The sequence below is a fragment of the Dermacentor andersoni genome, chromosome 5, assembly GCF_023375885.2.
Source record: "Dermacentor andersoni chromosome 5, qqDerAnde1_hic_scaffold, whole genome shotgun sequence".
NCBI classification, from domain to species: Eukaryota; Metazoa; Arthropoda; class Arachnida; order Ixodida; family Ixodidae; genus Dermacentor; species Dermacentor andersoni.
In genome coordinates, this window is record NC_092818.1 from 53,941,273 (window position 1) to 53,957,807 (window position 16,535).

The 16,535-nt window shown below is 45.8% G+C and overlaps 1 protein-coding gene across 2 annotated transcripts in view; it reads left to right on the forward strand.

The window, feature by feature from the left end:
* The window catches only part of Esyt2 (extended synaptotagmin-like protein 2), a 111,791-nt gene that overhangs the window by 81,527 nt on the left and 13,729 nt on the right, over window positions 1-16,535 (forward strand). For both annotated transcript variants that reach the window (XM_055070271.2, XM_050177583.3), the window contains 3 exons: window positions 9,300-9,426; window positions 12,421-12,539; window positions 15,352-15,447. In XM_055070271.2, coding sequence (XP_054926246.1) covers window positions 9,300-9,426; window positions 12,421-12,539; window positions 15,352-15,447 — 342 coding nt within the window. The remainder of the gene's footprint in view (window positions 1-9,299; window positions 9,427-12,420; window positions 12,540-15,351; window positions 15,448-16,535) is intronic.

Consider the following 16,535-nt stretch of genomic DNA (forward strand, 5'->3'; position numbering starts at 1 on the left):
TGTTGAACGATGAAAAAGGGTCAGAGGCGCAGCAAGCTGGTATTCAGAGCACGCCCGAACTGAATAAAATTGAGCCTGTAGCGTTAAAGGCAGCAGATACTGGAGAGGAAATTCCCGACACGGGAAAGTTAGAAGAGCTGTCTCCAGATTTGCTCATCGCGCCTACGTCAGACGGACTTAACAGGTTGCTAAAAGTCAGCCGGTCGGCTTTGATAGCCGAGCAAAAGAAGGATGGCAGCCTAGAAAACATACGCTGCATTATCAAGGAAGGTATCGCCAAAAAAAATGCTCGCTTTGTGGAAAGAGGTGGGGTCCTGTACCGGAAGTATCTAGACCGCAGGGGAGTGGAGTTCGATCAGCTGATCGTGCCTCAATGCTATCGTCAGGATCTGTTGCGCTTGTCGCATGGGGGTTCGTGGTCCGGACACCTAGGAGTTAAGAAAACTAAGGACCGTCTCTTGCAAGAGTACTATTGGCCAGGGTGTTTTCGGGACGCAGACCACTTTGTGAAGACATGCGACACCTGTCAGCGGGTGGGCAAGCCAGGGGACAAATCGAGGGCGCCGTTGAAGTTGGTACCTATCATTACGGAGCCTTTTAGACGGCTCGTTATTGATACAGTGGGACCTCTGCCGGTGACAGCCACGGGGTACCGACACATTTTGACTGTGATCTGCCCAGCGACAAAGTTCCCTGAAGCAGTGCCGCTTAAAGAACTCAGCTCAGTTGAGATAGTCAATGCACTACTGTCCATATTTGCGCGAGTTGGTTTTCCTGCAGAAATCCAGTCAGATCAGGGTACAGTGTTTACTAGCGCTTTGACGACAGCCTTTCTCGAAAGGTGCGGGGTAAGGCTGTTACACAGCTCAGTGCACCACCCCCAGTCGAATTCCGTTGAGAAGCTCCACTCCGTCATGAAGCGCGTGTTGAGAGCATTGTGTTTTGAACATCAAACTGACTGGGAGCTGTGTCTGCCTGGAGTGATGTTTGCTTTAAGAACCGCGCCGCATGCGGCTACGGGGTTCTCGCCAGCTGAGCTGGTGTACGGTCGCTCGCTGCGATCTCCGCTTCGCATGCTTCGAGAATCATGGGAAGGCAGGGGCGACGACCCAGTCGTGGTAGAGTACGTGCTTAAGCTCCTCGAACGCTTAAGAAGGGCACAGGAGTTGTCAGGTGAAGCAATGGCAGAGGCCCAGCAGAGGGCCAAGGTTTATTATGATCGGACAGCCAGGGCCCGTCGTTTTGAGGTGGGCGATGAGGTCATGATATTGCGCACATCGCTAAAGAACAAACTCGACGTGCAGTGGGAGGGCCCAGCACGGATTGTTCAAAAACTGTCGGACGTTAACTACGTGGTGAGTCTGCCAGGAAAGCGGAAAGCACAGCAAGTTTACCACTGTAATCTGCTCAAACCCTATAAGCAACGGGAAGCAGTGGTGTGCATGATGGTAAACGTGCCCGAAGAGCTTCCGGTCGAGCTTCCGGGACTAGGCTCAGTGACGAACAGGAAAGACACCGATCAAGTCATTAGTGACTTAATAAGTAAAGCATCGCTGTCGCCTGAGCAGAAAACCGAACTACACCAGCTCTTACAAGAGTTTCAAGGTCTGTTCTCTGAGAGGCCTGGTAGGACTTCTGTCCTTACTCATGACATAGAACTTACCTCCCCAGAGCCAGTACGATCCAAGGCGTACCGGGTGTCACCCCGCCAGAGCGATATTATGGAGGCTGAGGTAAAGAAAATGCTACAGCTCGGTGTTATTGAAGCGGGTGAGAGTGATTATACCTCCCCTTTGATTTTAGTTGAGGTACCGGGCAAGGAACCTCGTCCTTGCGTCGACTACCGCAGGCTTAATTCCATCACTAAGGATCAAATTTATCCGATCCCTAACATCGAGGAGCGCCTTGAGAGAGTGAGTAGCGCTCAGTTTATTTCCACCCTAGATCTTGTCAGGGGTCATTGGCAGGTTCCACTTACAGAAGAGGCTAGTAGGTATGCGGCGTTCATTTCACCAATGGGGACATTCCGTCCTAAAGTTTTGAGTTTTGGTTTGAAGAACGCGCCATACTGCTTTTCAAGCCTCATGGATAAAGTGTTGCGGGGACAGCAAGAATTCGCTTTACCGTATCTAGACGACGTAGCGATATTCTCCGCATCCTGGCCTGAGCATGTGGCGCACTTGCGGGCAGTGCTAACCCGCCTGCGCGATGCGGGCTTGACAGTCAAGGCTCCCAAGTGCCAGTTAGCACAGGCCGAGGTTGTCTACCTCGGACACGTGATTGGTCGGGGTCGACGCCGCCCCTCTGAAATAAAGGTGGCCGCTGTGCGAGACTTCCCGCAACCGCGTACGAAGACCGATATTCGGTCGTTCTTAGGTGTCGCCGGCTACTATCAGAGGTACATCCCCAGGTACTCTGATATCGCGGCTCCCTTGACGGATGCTCTAAGAAAGACAGAGCCGCAAACAGTCGTCTGGGATGAGACGAAGGAAAGAGCTTTTAGCGCCCTAAAGAGCGCCCTAACAAGCCAGCCTGTGCTACGATCGCCCGACTACACAAAAGGGTTCGTTGTTCAGTGTGATGCTAGTGAGCAAGGCATGGGCGTTGTACTGTGCCAACGGGAAAATGGAGAAGTAGAACACCCCGTCCTGTATGCTAGTCGTAAGCTGACGAGTCGTGAGCAGGCGTATAGCGCCACCGAGAAAGAGTGTGCGTGTATCGTGTGGGCCGTTCAAAAATTGTCATGTTACCTAGCTGGCTCGAGGTTTATCATTGAAACGGATCACTGCCCTCTCCAATGGCTGCAGACCATCTCTCCCAAAAAATGGCCGCCTCCTGCGCTGGAGCCTCGCTTTGCAACAATATTCCTTTGAGGTGCGTTACAAAAAGGGGAGTCTCAACGGTAACGCCGATGGCTTAAGTCGAAGCCCCTAACGTGGGAATCAGCCTCAAAATTGCTTGTTACTGATGTTTTTCTTCCTGAGGCAGGATTTTTAACCTATTGCTTTTGTGTAGTGTTTCAAAGTGATGATGTGCTTTCTAGTGCAATTTTTCGATTTGTGGACGCGTTCTGAGTGCTGCTAAACTACTGTAAGGAACTAGGCAGCAGTAAAAAAGGGGAAAGAGCCTGGCAGGGCTTAGTGAGGGTTGTGCCGTGCTTGCTGACTGAGCGGTTGACTTTTGGCGTGGTTCTAACGCTTGCCGGAAACGAGAACAAAAATGTCAACTCTCCCGAAGTCACTTTGCAGTGTCCTGTGTGCACCTGAACGTGAGAACGAGGCCTTCTCTGTGCGCTGCGCTCAAGAAACGCCCAAGGACGCCCAACTTCGGTTATGAGCATCATCGAGCGACATCCCTCCGGACAGCGGATGCAGTCCCCTGACCTTCGGGATCTCCTTCTCCCGGCGGGGCGGTCTGTTACGTTTCGCCTACAACGCGCGGTAATGCCGGCGCGGATGCAACGGACGCCGGGGCTTTGTTCAAAGCGGCGGACATTTTGGCCCGTCCGACGCCGCCGCAGCGCCTACCCGCCAAGCGTGTCCAGGCGTGTTTCAGTGCCACGTGTCTTCGTGTGTGTGTGTGTGTGTGTGCCCACGCTTGTCAAAGCGCGGCATCAGGGGAGCGGAGCTCCCCAAGTGAAGGTTGGCGATGCGTCACTACACTCGGTTCAGCAGGTCTCTCGGCTCAACAGTTCGCGCCGTCGTGGGGTCATGCTCCGCCGTCCCGTGACCTTCATCCCGCGACCTTCATCCCGTGACCTTCTCTTTTGGACCGCGACGCCGAGGGTATAAGAGCAGCTGCCCCCGGACGCCAGGAGAGAGGATCCGATTTGTACTGTTGAGTTACGTGCTCTCCCGTCTCTCCACTCTGGTCGACCTGACCGGCCGCTCTTTTGCTATGTTAGAATAAACAAGTTGTTCTGTTACCAGTCTTCTCTTGCTTTGCCGGGACCTTCGGATGCTTCCAGTGCCCCAGGCCGCCAGGCCAACGCTACCCTTGGGGCTTGTGACCCATTCGCCATAACGGGCGCCAGCACCGAGACCCCATCAACTCGTGCCAGCGGTGCGACTCCAACACCAGCCAGCCAGAAGCTCGCATTCAGTACTACAACTTCCAGGACGGCTCGATCAAGCAGATCCCATGGTGGCCCGAGAAATGGCAGCCCTTCCAGACGGTCCACAGGGCGACGATCAGACACTGCAAGAGCACCCCCAGCATCAGGGCACCTTGAAGGTCACCAGGCGATGTCTGGCCCCGAGACCTCGGAGGAGGTTCCAGTGCAGTCTACTTCTGAAACCTTAAGGCGTAGTATATGAACACGCAAGCAACCAGATAGATGGGGATACAATTAAAAAGAAAATTAAAGCTGGCAGAAGTGTTGTGACAGAATGACGTCACGGCCACACCCCCTGTTCGTACCTAGATAAAGAGCGCGCATTTTGGGAATAAAGCCATTCCTATTCCTGCTATCTGAGTAGCGTCTGTATGCATGCTACAACAACCATAACTTTTGTTTTGTTACTTCTCAGAAATGCATACCGGTTTCTCACACATGCATGGACATATCATCAAACCTGTATGGGTTTGCATGGGTTTCCCTTGCAGAAAGAAACCTATGTGATTTTCTCGTAAAGAAGCTATTGTCATCTACCTAAGAATTATTGATTGATTGATTGATTGATTGATTGATTGATTGATTGATTGATTGATTGATTGATTGATTTCGCAGCCAGGACCCAATTGCTCCAGCTCAGTTGTCTACTGCATGCGTGCGCTGGCTTTATGCGTGCTAGGAACTAAGTATGCGTGAGCTATGCATCCTAAACAATGTTTTGGCTGCCTTCTGCTGTCAAGCCTGAAATGCACTTTGGTTTTTCTTGAAACCGCAAAACTGGTGAAAAATTGAGACTTAGATATTCGAAGCCATGTAGAGTTCAATGGGCCTTCTGCTCCTGCAATGCAGAGGTGCACAGTGCATGTCGATAAATGTTGCTGAAGAAGAAAAAAAAAATAATTCCCACAAATTCGGCACGTAAAAATTTGTGTGCCTTTTTTTGCTCAAAGCATGCAGGTTCCCTTTAGTACTTAGTTATGGTGAACACTGCATTTTACACAGGATAGCAACTTTACCATTTGGTGTGAACATCGTAAATGTGCATATAAGGCAGATATGGCCAACAAACCTTCCATCAAGCTTCTGTAGGCCTGATAAGCTGTTCTAGTCTAATGTAGGCATTATAATAGTGCATAAATCAGAGTCGGGCACATATTTCCTAGAAATTAACTTGTTACAAATGTCTCCAATTTCTGCAACAGCCGCTAAGAAAGAAACATTGTTCAGGGCTCATAGTATTACTGCAAGTCAAATATAATATATACTTCATGAGTACTTGGACAGAAATTGCCTCGAATAAAAAAAAATTAATGGTTAAGAGGATAGCTTTATCTCAGGGCTGTGTCCAATTTCTCTATTCAGATATATGTAAAATGCAGAAATGCATTGGTGAGACAACCGCTGGACCTATTTGGATGAATTTTTTGCATTTGAAAGAATAACTAGCAAATCTTGGAAACCGAGTATTAATTTGAGGGCTTTGATTTTTTTTTACAAAATTGCCAAAATTAGATAAGTTAGAATATTGAAACATAGTTTACAAATTCGTAACTGAAAAAAAAAAGATATTGCTGTTTTGTAAACTGCATCTAATATTAGAGTATTGCAAGCGGACAAGCTTTATATATATGAATTTGTTTCAGAGCATTTTGCCACAGCCCTACCCCCAAATTAGTGATATATTTCAGGGCACCTAATATACACCTTAGGTGTATATTAGGTGCAGTTTACAATTGTGATATTGTTTCTTATTGCAGAGTTATGGAGTTGTAAACTTGGCACTTGATTTCCTTGCCATTTAAAGTAATTTGCTAAGGAAAATTAGTGGCATAAATAAATTGAAAATTAACTTACTGACTGTTAACATTTTCTTTAAATGAAAAAAATCTTATTAATATTGTTTTGTTGGTTGCCAAAAAATGCATTTAGCAGACATAGTCGCTTGTTGTCAATTCTCGATCCTCGCTTTCTATAGCTCTCGCCCATTCTTGCAGGCATTCAAGGTCATTTGGAGCTTTGAAAGTTCGAGCGTTTTCCACACAGGACTTGTATTTGCTGTTACAGTTTGGGACGAAGCATCGGCGCCCCATTTTCGATAATCAGTGAACGCTGATACGATCTCGATCGGGTAAGGTGAGTCTTCACCGTAAGAATCGAGAAACGATGACGAAGGCGGGTGTTGTGATGATGAAAAAAAGTAGAAAAGATTGTATTCATTTCATTGGTACATGGTTGTGACTCTTATCCGAGTCTCGAGCGTTTCTGATTAACACGGGGGCCAGGACAGCCTCAAATAACCCCTTGCGGTCCTGTGGTCGTCGCTGTCTTCTTGGGTAGCCTGTGGAAGTATCAGTGCTTTCTTCAGGTTCTGTCGTCGACGACCTCCTGCCCTTCAGTTTGTCTTCTCTTCATCCTTCCCTTTGTGTCAGCTCAGGGAAATAAAAAGGGTGATGCTGTTTCAGAGAAGAGGGCAATTATGTCGACACAGGGATGCCCACTTGAACACTTCTCACACGTGACAGGTCTATCATACAGGGGCCAAGACAGCCTTAATTACCCTTTGCAGTCTTGTGGTCATTGATGTCTTCTTGGCGAGCCTGGGGAAGTATTAGTGCTTTCGTCAGGTCCTTTTGTCGACGACCTCCTGCCCTTCGCGTTGTCTTCTCTTCTTCCTTCCCTTTGTATCAGCTCAGGGAATAAAAAGGGTGACACTGTTTTGGAGAAAAGGACAATTATGTCAACACGGGGACGCCCACTTGAACGCTTCTCACACGTGACAAGTCGACCATATGGGGGCCAAGACGGCCTTAATTACCCCTTTCGGTCTTGTGGTCATCGATGTCTTCTTGGGGAGCCTGTGGAAGTATCAGTGCTTTCGTCGGGTTCTGTCGTTGACGACCTCCTGCCCTTCAGTTTGTCTTCTCTTCATCCTTCCCTTTATGTCAGCTCGAGGAATAAAAGGGGCAATGCTATTTCGGAGGAGAGGGCAATTATGTCGACATGGGGACGCCTGCTTGAAGTCGTCTCACGCTTGACAGGTCAATGTCCAGGCTTATCATAACAGCCTTTTCTTGGACGAGGCAAATCATCTTGTCATGGGAACGTACACCTGAATGTCTCTCACACTTGACAGGCCGATCATAACAACACACACACAGTGAACATTTACATTGCAGCAGAGCAGTGGAGGAACTTCAGGACTTATGAAGGGATGATTCTGACTGCTCGAAGTGAGCGGCAGATTCTGCTCTAGTCTGCTGTTCTATCTGTGCATGTCTGCCCAAACGTGCTGCATAAATAACATTAAATTTTGTTTTGCCACGCAATAGCTACGTATCACATACCCTGACTGGCACTTTTTATGATGCATAATAATAAAGTAGAACAAATTCTTGTTTTTCAATACGTCAAAAAATTTGAAGAGCACTAAGTGCAGTTTTCTATAAGCACAAGGTTATGGTTTCCGATCGACTGCTCTTTCTACATGCACCTGGCTATGATTGCAGATCGTTTGATCTTTCAAGTGCACCAGTTTCTTGCTTCTATTACCACATAAAAAGCATGTGACCATAAATATAAATCTTGAAAGAAATATTACACTAAAGCAGTGTACGGGTCTCTTATTCCTTGAGTGCAAACCACGCTGGCGCAAAACATTTATGGTGGCATCTGACAACCCCACGCAAGCAGCCAAAAACAGACTCCGGGCGCGTCAGAAACAGTGGTCACGTGCGCTCCGCTCCAACCACGAGGGACAATAAAAGTAGTTCCTTGTGGCACCTTAGGGGGCGCCACGGCAACGTTCGCCAACTCACGATAGCACGTCTGAAGCGGCGCATCTCCTCCTCACCTAGCATGACAATACCACGACTTGCGCTCACACTGGCCCCATAGTTTGGCCTCCTGTTATTCTTACTCGGTGGCGCGAGCGCCTATCCACAAGCCATGCCACAGAACTACGTAGCTACCTTAAGAAACCTTGATGTTAGTTTTGGCTATGCATGCAGCAGCTTCGTAAAGTTTTCTTCTACACGGGTAACAGCACTAAAGTACTAACAGTAGCAGTAAAGAAATTTAATAAAAGTGTACTTCTCTTAACCTAATGCCTCCATTACCGAAAGGCTGTTTTATCTTCAATATTGTAAGCAGTATGTATTGCCATGCTGACATGGTACATATTACCATCCCAGCATGGCATAGCAGTGTGATATATGATAAAAGGTCATTCGGCTGATTATTGCACTTTTATCTTTTTAAGAGAAACATTAATTGTAGGGGTGTGTGAATACCAAATACTAGTAGATTTCGAATTGAATACCAGAAATTTTTTCCCAAAATTTAATGCTTACACACTTTGGGCAAGAAAATCCGGTGCTCCTAGCATTGTTTAACAAGAACGTTGCAAGCTATCAATAACTTAGGTGCATAGAAATCAAGGTATGCGGTACAGTCTATTCTTATTAAAGGGAATCCACCCAGCTGTCTTCCTCTCTCTTAGCATTGCGCATATTGTTGTGCCTGTCACTTGTTGCAAAAACCTTGGTTTCCTCTCAAGCTTCTTTGTTAACCTCCAAGTCTCCACCCCTTATGTTGGCACTGGCGTGATGAAATGATTGCGCACTTTCCTCTTCAAGGATAACATTAAGTTACCAGACATGACTGTGCAATAAACTCATAAAGTCATGACTAATAAACCTACTGTGTAATAAATCTAGCTCCGAGGGCATTAGCTGAGGTGGCAGGTGCGGGACAGCCTTCCAAATGCAGACGTCATGTAGTATGAGAACTTAAAGAAGCAGGCAGCTGGCCAATAAAACCTGCGTATGCTACCACGTGCCATCAAGGCCACCAGGGCCAAGACCCTTGCTATGCAGTGAGCGTGGAGAGTTCAGGAAACATGAGTGGCCTCGATTTATTGTGACAACCAAACAATGCCAAGGAAAGCGTAGATGAAATCGACCGTGTTCGTTGATTGTCAAGAGTAGTCCACTCTAAATGTGATTAGTGCCAGTCCCCTGTCTGCATGCACGGTACTATCATTGTGTGCTCAAGTTAATTCTGTGCCTGCATTCAAGTTGTGCCTAAATGGTGCCCGATTAACAAAAGTGCTCATTTGTGGACAGCCAAAGTAGTTCTTTGCGAAAGTGCTCCTGACATTTGCTCAATCTTCTCGGTGGACTCGCAGAACATCAACCTCGGACTCCCTGCCCCGGGTAAGCCGAGGCAGCATGCGAGTTTCGGAGCACGAAGATGTCACCCCTTCACACAGGCCTTCCGTCGATGAACGGACCAGTCCACCATCTCCACGCAAGGTCTGTCCACCCCCTCTTGAAGTGCATGCATGTGGGTGTTGAGGCGTAACAAGACCATTGAGCCGATGTGTTATGGCTCGCTGTGACATGCAGTGTTCGGTGTCACTTCATTGGCACTGTAATGCAAATGCTCTCGGCAGAGTGCGCTGTTTTGAGCATCTGGTGCTTGTGCATGACGTAAAGGCTGCAACAAAGCAGTCGCAGTAAACTATTGGTAATTCAAATTTCATGGGGCTGGAAAAGATGTCCAAGTTATCTAAATGCCAAGTTAACAAATTATACCTCAACGTGCCTTTTTTTTCTAGGTATTGTTTCTGTGTAACTCATAACAATCTTTGCTCTTTCTTTCATTACTGCATTGCAAGCATATTAGCAGTGCTTACGCAAGTTTGTGAAACACACACACACACACACACTTTCTATATTGCTTAAAGTCTGCACAGAATCTGCAATTCTTGTCACCTCATGACAATGCTCGTAGCAGACGACGGTGTCGTGACTTCCTTTGCAGTGTTGCAGCAGTGTGGCAAACATGTCTTCATCCAAATAGACATGCTTTTTGCTGATGCATGCAGTGGTTTATTCCTTTGTGGTCAGTGAGCAAGTCGTTTCTTTTTTCTCCGCTAATCTCTTATGCCACAAACATCGACAACTACGCACAAACCAGCCCGACCTCGTACTTTGCTCATCGACTAATCGACCATTGCTGTGTAACCGGAGAGTTTGACCCAAGTCGGCATGTGGACCGTAGTGGAATTGCCTCTCATCCTCAATGGCTTCCATAATGTTTGTCGCATCATGCACCTTGCAATGAGTAAAAAACAAAGCGCTTTTTACTAAACTGCCATCATAGCAACTGCAGAAAAATCTGCACTCATGACGACAGTGATCAATGAGTCTTGCAGGCAGGCATGCAACCAAAGTGGCATTGTGCGTGGCACAAATCATAAAGTAAAATGGCACATAGTCTGAATTATCTAACATTCCAAATTAAGGAGGGCCGAATTAGGGAGGTAGCATGCCATGCTAACTTTGTCGAAGCTAAACCAATCTAATGCATTTTCGTTTTTCTACATTGTTTCATCATTATCTTACTACCTTCTTTGCTGTCTTAACTTACCTTTACAACCTCCAAATTTTGATCATTTCATGGTGGTAGCCGCAGGTAAATTGTTTGTTGCCTAGTCATATGACTCATTGTATAATAATAATTAGTCCATTACATGCTGCCATGCATTTCTTTATTCTTCTGCATTTTGTGTGTGTCTCTGTTTTATAGATTTATTTCTGTTTTCACTATCTCATTCGCATTCCATTTTCATGCTGTTATTATGCTACTATGCGGGTTGTCCTACGTAACTTAAGCCAAACATTAAAAATATGCTAATGCAATGTAGCTGGACAAAACCAAGGTAATGTTGTTTACCGTCACTTAGAGATCCATCTTAACAAAAAACTGCGCGAGAAAAATGTAGACGAGCTAGAGAGAAATGACAAACACGGGCGCCCGTATTTGTTGTTTCTACCTAGCTCATCTATGTCTTTCTCATGCAGTTTTTTTGTTAAGATGGAACCACACCAACTTGCCCAGCTCTCAGTTTTGATGCTTAAAGATCCTCAGATAATCTTTTCATTCCTCCTGATTATATAACTAGTCCTAATTAATTAATGAACTTCTCAAATATTATAATTAGATGAAAAGCGTCAATGAGAAAATTGTAGAGCAACATGAAAAACTCCCGATACAGCTTTCTGTTGCTCAATACGTGCTACATAGGAGTATTTTTCCGAGCGTGGAAGAAGCCCGCGAATACACGCAAAGTGCCTTGAGCGGCCAGTTGCGGGGCAATTTGGTGTCTATTCGCGGGCTTCTTTCACGCTCGAAAAAATACTTCTATGTAGCACGTATTGAGCAACAGAAAGCTGTATCGGGAGTTTTTCATGTTGCTTTACAATTTTCTCATTGACGCTTTTCATGAAATTATAATATTTGAGACGTTGATTAATTAATTTAGACTATCTAATGAGACGAAATGAAAAATATAATCCAAGTATCTCCTAGTGACAGCAAAGAACATCGCCTTGGTTCTGTCCAGCTACGTGGCATTTGCATATTTTTAATGTTTGGCTCAAGTTACGTGGGACACCCTCTATCTATGTTACATTGAGGGCTCTAAGGCGTTAGTGGTTACATATACTGGTATACAGTGAAGTTGCATTTGCCGAGCTTGTCAAAATAAAAAGATGGCATTTTGGAGCTCTCTCAAGTTTCTTGGTGTGATCAAGAAATCTGTCTCTCTTGTCCTCGGTGAACGGCTCAAGTCGGAGGCGAATCGTCGCCGACTAGACCGAATATTGATCCTTCTGAACTTGTAAAGGTTTCGAAATGTCATGGTTTTCTTTTGACACTGTCATTGACTAAAATTTCTTCTTGTAGCTCATTCCTGGCCAAATGAAATCCCATTAAATGCTGGACTGAGAAATTTAAGAAGACAACCATTCACTGTGTCAGTGTAGTGTGCCTACTGGACAAGTGCATTCAGTTTCTTAATAACGGAGCATTGAAAGCAGCAGTCGGAGCAACTCTGAGTGAAATTTGTGCTACCCATTGCTTGCAGGTTGGAAATACAGTCAAATTTCGTTGTAATGAAGTTGCATCCACCACTGAAAAACTTCATTATATGCAATATTTATTATTAAAAAAATAAGTTTAGAATTTTAAGTACACAACGTATCATCGAAAATGAATTTGCAATCAGGGCTGCGTTAAAATGCAAATTTGTTTGTTTCGCTGTACCCAATATTGCACTGTATCTTTTGATTTTTGTATCTTCTGTATATTTTTATTTTGTTATAGCCAGATTTTCAATATAATTTGTTGTGCCCGATAATGTGTTACGTTAGTCTGTGTTATAATGAGGTGCAAACGTACATTGCGGAGATATTCTGAGCTCTTGCAGCGGCTGCATTCGAGGTTGTACTCTTGTGACGCAGACGCTGCCACCTCAGGTTCCGTCGCTGGACGAAGTGGTGCACTCTACAGTGTCGCCCATCCTAGACAGCATGGCCATGGGGGAAGGACCGCTCGAAGCCAGCCACAGGGACCCACAGAGGTTAGAACAGCTGGCCCAACTCCATAGCTGAAACAGCAGAACAAGAACAAAGAAGCAGACAGCACAGGACTAGCACTGACCGCCAACTGTATTTCACAGAAATAACGACAACCTTTTATACAGTCGAACCCGACTACATCAAACCCATTTACATCGAATTATTCTATATATCAAACGATTTCTGAAGACTGTATAGTTACAATGAGTATATATAGCAAAAATTACGCTTACATCGAACAAAAGTAGCAGCGACTCCCGATATATTCAATGTCAAGCGGCGGTAAAGTGCCTCCAGAAGTTGGCTTTCCCTCGCAGTGGCGGAAAACGCGGCAGCGCGTGCTCCATCCAACCGCCTTCCCTACGGTGACCGCGCTGTGTCGGGTGAGCCGTCGACACCTCCCTGCAAAAATAATCCTGGCCCACCCGCATTGCTTGCTCAGGCAGCCAGTCAGAGGCTCTTGTGCCCTCGCCGTGAAAGATGGCGCAAGTGCAAGTTTGTCGCTACTTTTCTGGTTCATTGTGTGCCTTGCGGGCCTTCTCCCACAGTGTCGCCATGATGATTCGCTTTTCATCGCGAAGCTCGAAAACATAAATAAGGTCCAGTCCGGTAAGAAGCCTGATGTACCGGCAGCGTGCAAGATTCCGAGGAGCACCCTGAGCACGATCTTGAAGAATGAGGGGAGATTAGGGTTAAGCGGCCACAACTTGCAAACTGGCGCCCGTAGCGCCCGACATGTACACAGGGCCGTGTTCAAGTGGTTCATCCGAAATTGCTTTGGAAATTGCTTGGTGATGACAGTAAATTCTGATGAATGTGACGAAGCCGGTACTAGTGTTAGCGAAGTTTGGAGTGAGCTGTCATAATTTCCGGAAGCTTTTGACGAATTAACGGGTGACGAGCTTGTGAGTGCAGATGATGGTGTCGCGTCCACGGGAGAGCCCGAAAGCAAGGACTACATTGCCAACATCGTACCGAGCACAAGTGAAAGTGGGCACAATGAGGAAAGTAACAATGGTCCTTTGCCCACATCCTCCATGGTGATTGGTGCACTCGCACTAGTCCTGTGCTTCTGCGCGAATGTCGAAGGTTGCAGCCTCAGCTTCTCCGACTCCTTAGACAAGGTGGAGAAGTGCATGCGTCGCAGGCAGCGAAATTGCCCAAGCAGAAGAAAGTACAGGACTATTTCATGGGAAACTAGGCTAGTTTCATCAATAAATTGATTTTATAAACGGTATGTGCTTTTATGACATCCAATTCTTTATCAGGCTTATATAAAATTATGCTCTATATTGAACTGATAGGCGTTTTTTGCGAGTTCGATATAGCTGGTTTCGACTGTAGTGTCTATCCAGCACGCATATGCAAATGTAAGATATAAGATAACGTCAGTTACATTATTATGAACGTCTGACCGAGAATATTGTCGAATACTTGTGTGCACATGCTCGAGATGGACACGACCTATTGCTTGGCTTCGTGGCTACAGTGTTCTGTTGCTGAGCACAAAGTAATGGGTTCCACTCCCTGCTGCTGCGGACACATTTCAGTGAGGGCAAGAAGCCAAAATGTTTGTGTACTTAGGTACATGTTTGCTTATTTATATTACATGTTCGTAAAATGATCATTTATTTAGGTGCGTTCTGGAGAACCCCTGATGGTTGCCATTCGTTTGGAGCCCCGCCACTATGGCATCTCTCATAGTTCGTTTGTTGCTTTGGGAAGTTAAGCACCATTATTTGATTTGACTTTGATCTGGACATAGACTGTAAAAGGCTGGTGTGGCTGGTGTAAAAGGCTGGCTATGAAATACAGTTGGCAGTCAGCGCTCGTCCTGTGGTGTGTGATCGCTTCTTCGTCCTTGTTTAATTATGCTTAGTTCGGAGCTTACTCTGAAGATCGAAAACTAGTCCTCACCAAGTTTGTGTAACATTCTAACTATGTGTAGTGAAACTTCATGCTGTTGCTCCTATTGTCTGGACTGTGGAAATGATGTCATTATTGGAAACGGAGCCTGACATGCTACTCCAGATATAGGGTGAAAGATTAAATGACACATGTGATGAGAATTCCCACAGAATCGAAACTAACAACTCACAACTATCTACAAGGTCTCTTTCAGACCCATCGTCCTGCAAAAACACCACAACAGCTTCTGTCACGCAACTTGCAAATGGCACTTTCCCACAGGTTGACAAATCACAATTCAATTGTAATTGAAATCAGAGCCGTCAGGCGCTTGTGATAACCACAAGCGCCTTGTCATCTTGTTCAGACGAGACTATGAGGTTATCGTCAAGACTTAAGGTCGTCGGCAAGCTAACAAGCAAGTTTATTTGAAACCATCTGTAGTCATACTAGTTGTTAATATAGGTCCATAAATTTTGCTAATGAAACTTCAAGATGCGCGTGCAAGAAGGCAGCGGCCTTCTTGTCAATTCTTGAAGCGATATGTGGGACCGGGCTAGTTGGTAACCTGTTATAAAAACAGCACAACAGTGAACACAGGACAGAAATAAGGAAGGAACGATAATATAGCGCTTGAGTTCATTCATTCCTCCTCTATGTCCTGCATCTGCTGTTGCGCTGTTTTTGTAATGTATTCTTGAATTTGCACTAAAAATGTTAAAAACCTGTACCACGGTCTATTGCAATGCTTGATATTAGGTGTTTAAAGTATTCCCACACGATTACTTTTGTCTTGACTGCCCAGCTACAATTGTTCTGTGTGCACTCAGGCTCATGAAACCACTGCATGAATAGCATATTTTCATTGTTAATGAAATCCTTTACTAACACACATCTTTCGTACAGGGAGGTGCTGGGAGACCCTGGAGCGGGCAAGCTTCAGCTGACCCTCCGGTACAGTGCCCAGAGAAGCCGCATGGTGGTCGTCGTCCACCGAGCTGTGTGAGTTGTGCTTCCAGCTGTCATTGGCCTGTTCTCTGTTTCCGACGGCTTTTGTGAGACCGGAAGACAGTGTGTTGGCCATGGCTTTTTGTGGCTGAGCACAAGATGCCACGTTCCATTCCCTGCCGTGATGACCGCATATCACTCGGGGCGGAATGCAGGAATGCTCTTTCCTGTCTTCCAGCCTCTTTCCTATCTTCTTGTATGTTTCCGGTGTGTGTCTTTTCTTGGCTGGTTTTTTTCTTAATATAATAAAAGAAGGCTTGTGCACTTAGATTTAGGAGCACTGAGGTAAAGAATCTGAGGTGGTCGGCCTTAATTCGGAAGCCTATACTACGGCGGCCCTCGTAGGCTGAGACATTCAAGCAAATAAATAAACAAAGTAGATCAATGAGTGAATCAATTAGGCACATGGTGCCGAAGTGTAGAGATGTTGTGTGTTGCTACTCTGAGACACAAACAGGTCAAAGAAACTAAATTAAATGTGCTCGAAGACAGTGAAAGCAGGACAAAACCTGGAACTGCCACCCGTGCAACTGCAGGTTGTTAAACATTTACTACCACCATTGAGTTGGTCATGGCTAAAGTGTCTGCCTGAGTGTGCCACGTCCAGTCATCATTTCTGCACGAGTTCATTGCTAGTCACCCAGTCACCACTTCTACATTCAGTCCATTAATGTCACCAGTTCTACACCAGTTCACCCCCAGTCAGCAGTTCTAAATTGAGTTCATCACGTCAGCTGTTACTAACCGACAGTTCATCACCGGTCACCGTTTCATCAGGCACCAGTTCTACATTCACTCCAGTCAAGTTGCAAGTTCTGCACCTGTTCATGACCAGTCACTATTTCACCAGTCACTAGTTCTACAGTCAATCCAATCAACTTGTTAGACCATACTGCTGCCTGCTTCAAGTCAGAGACCCACTTAAAGAAGGTGCCACAGTCCTGTAACTAGTGCTTGCAGGAACAGGTAGCATCAAGGAATAATTCTGTAGGAAAGTTTCATATAAGTGACCGAAATGCCTCTTCTTTTACATTGGGATTCAACATAATTTAACACCTTTGCTATCCAGCGGTTGATTGCTA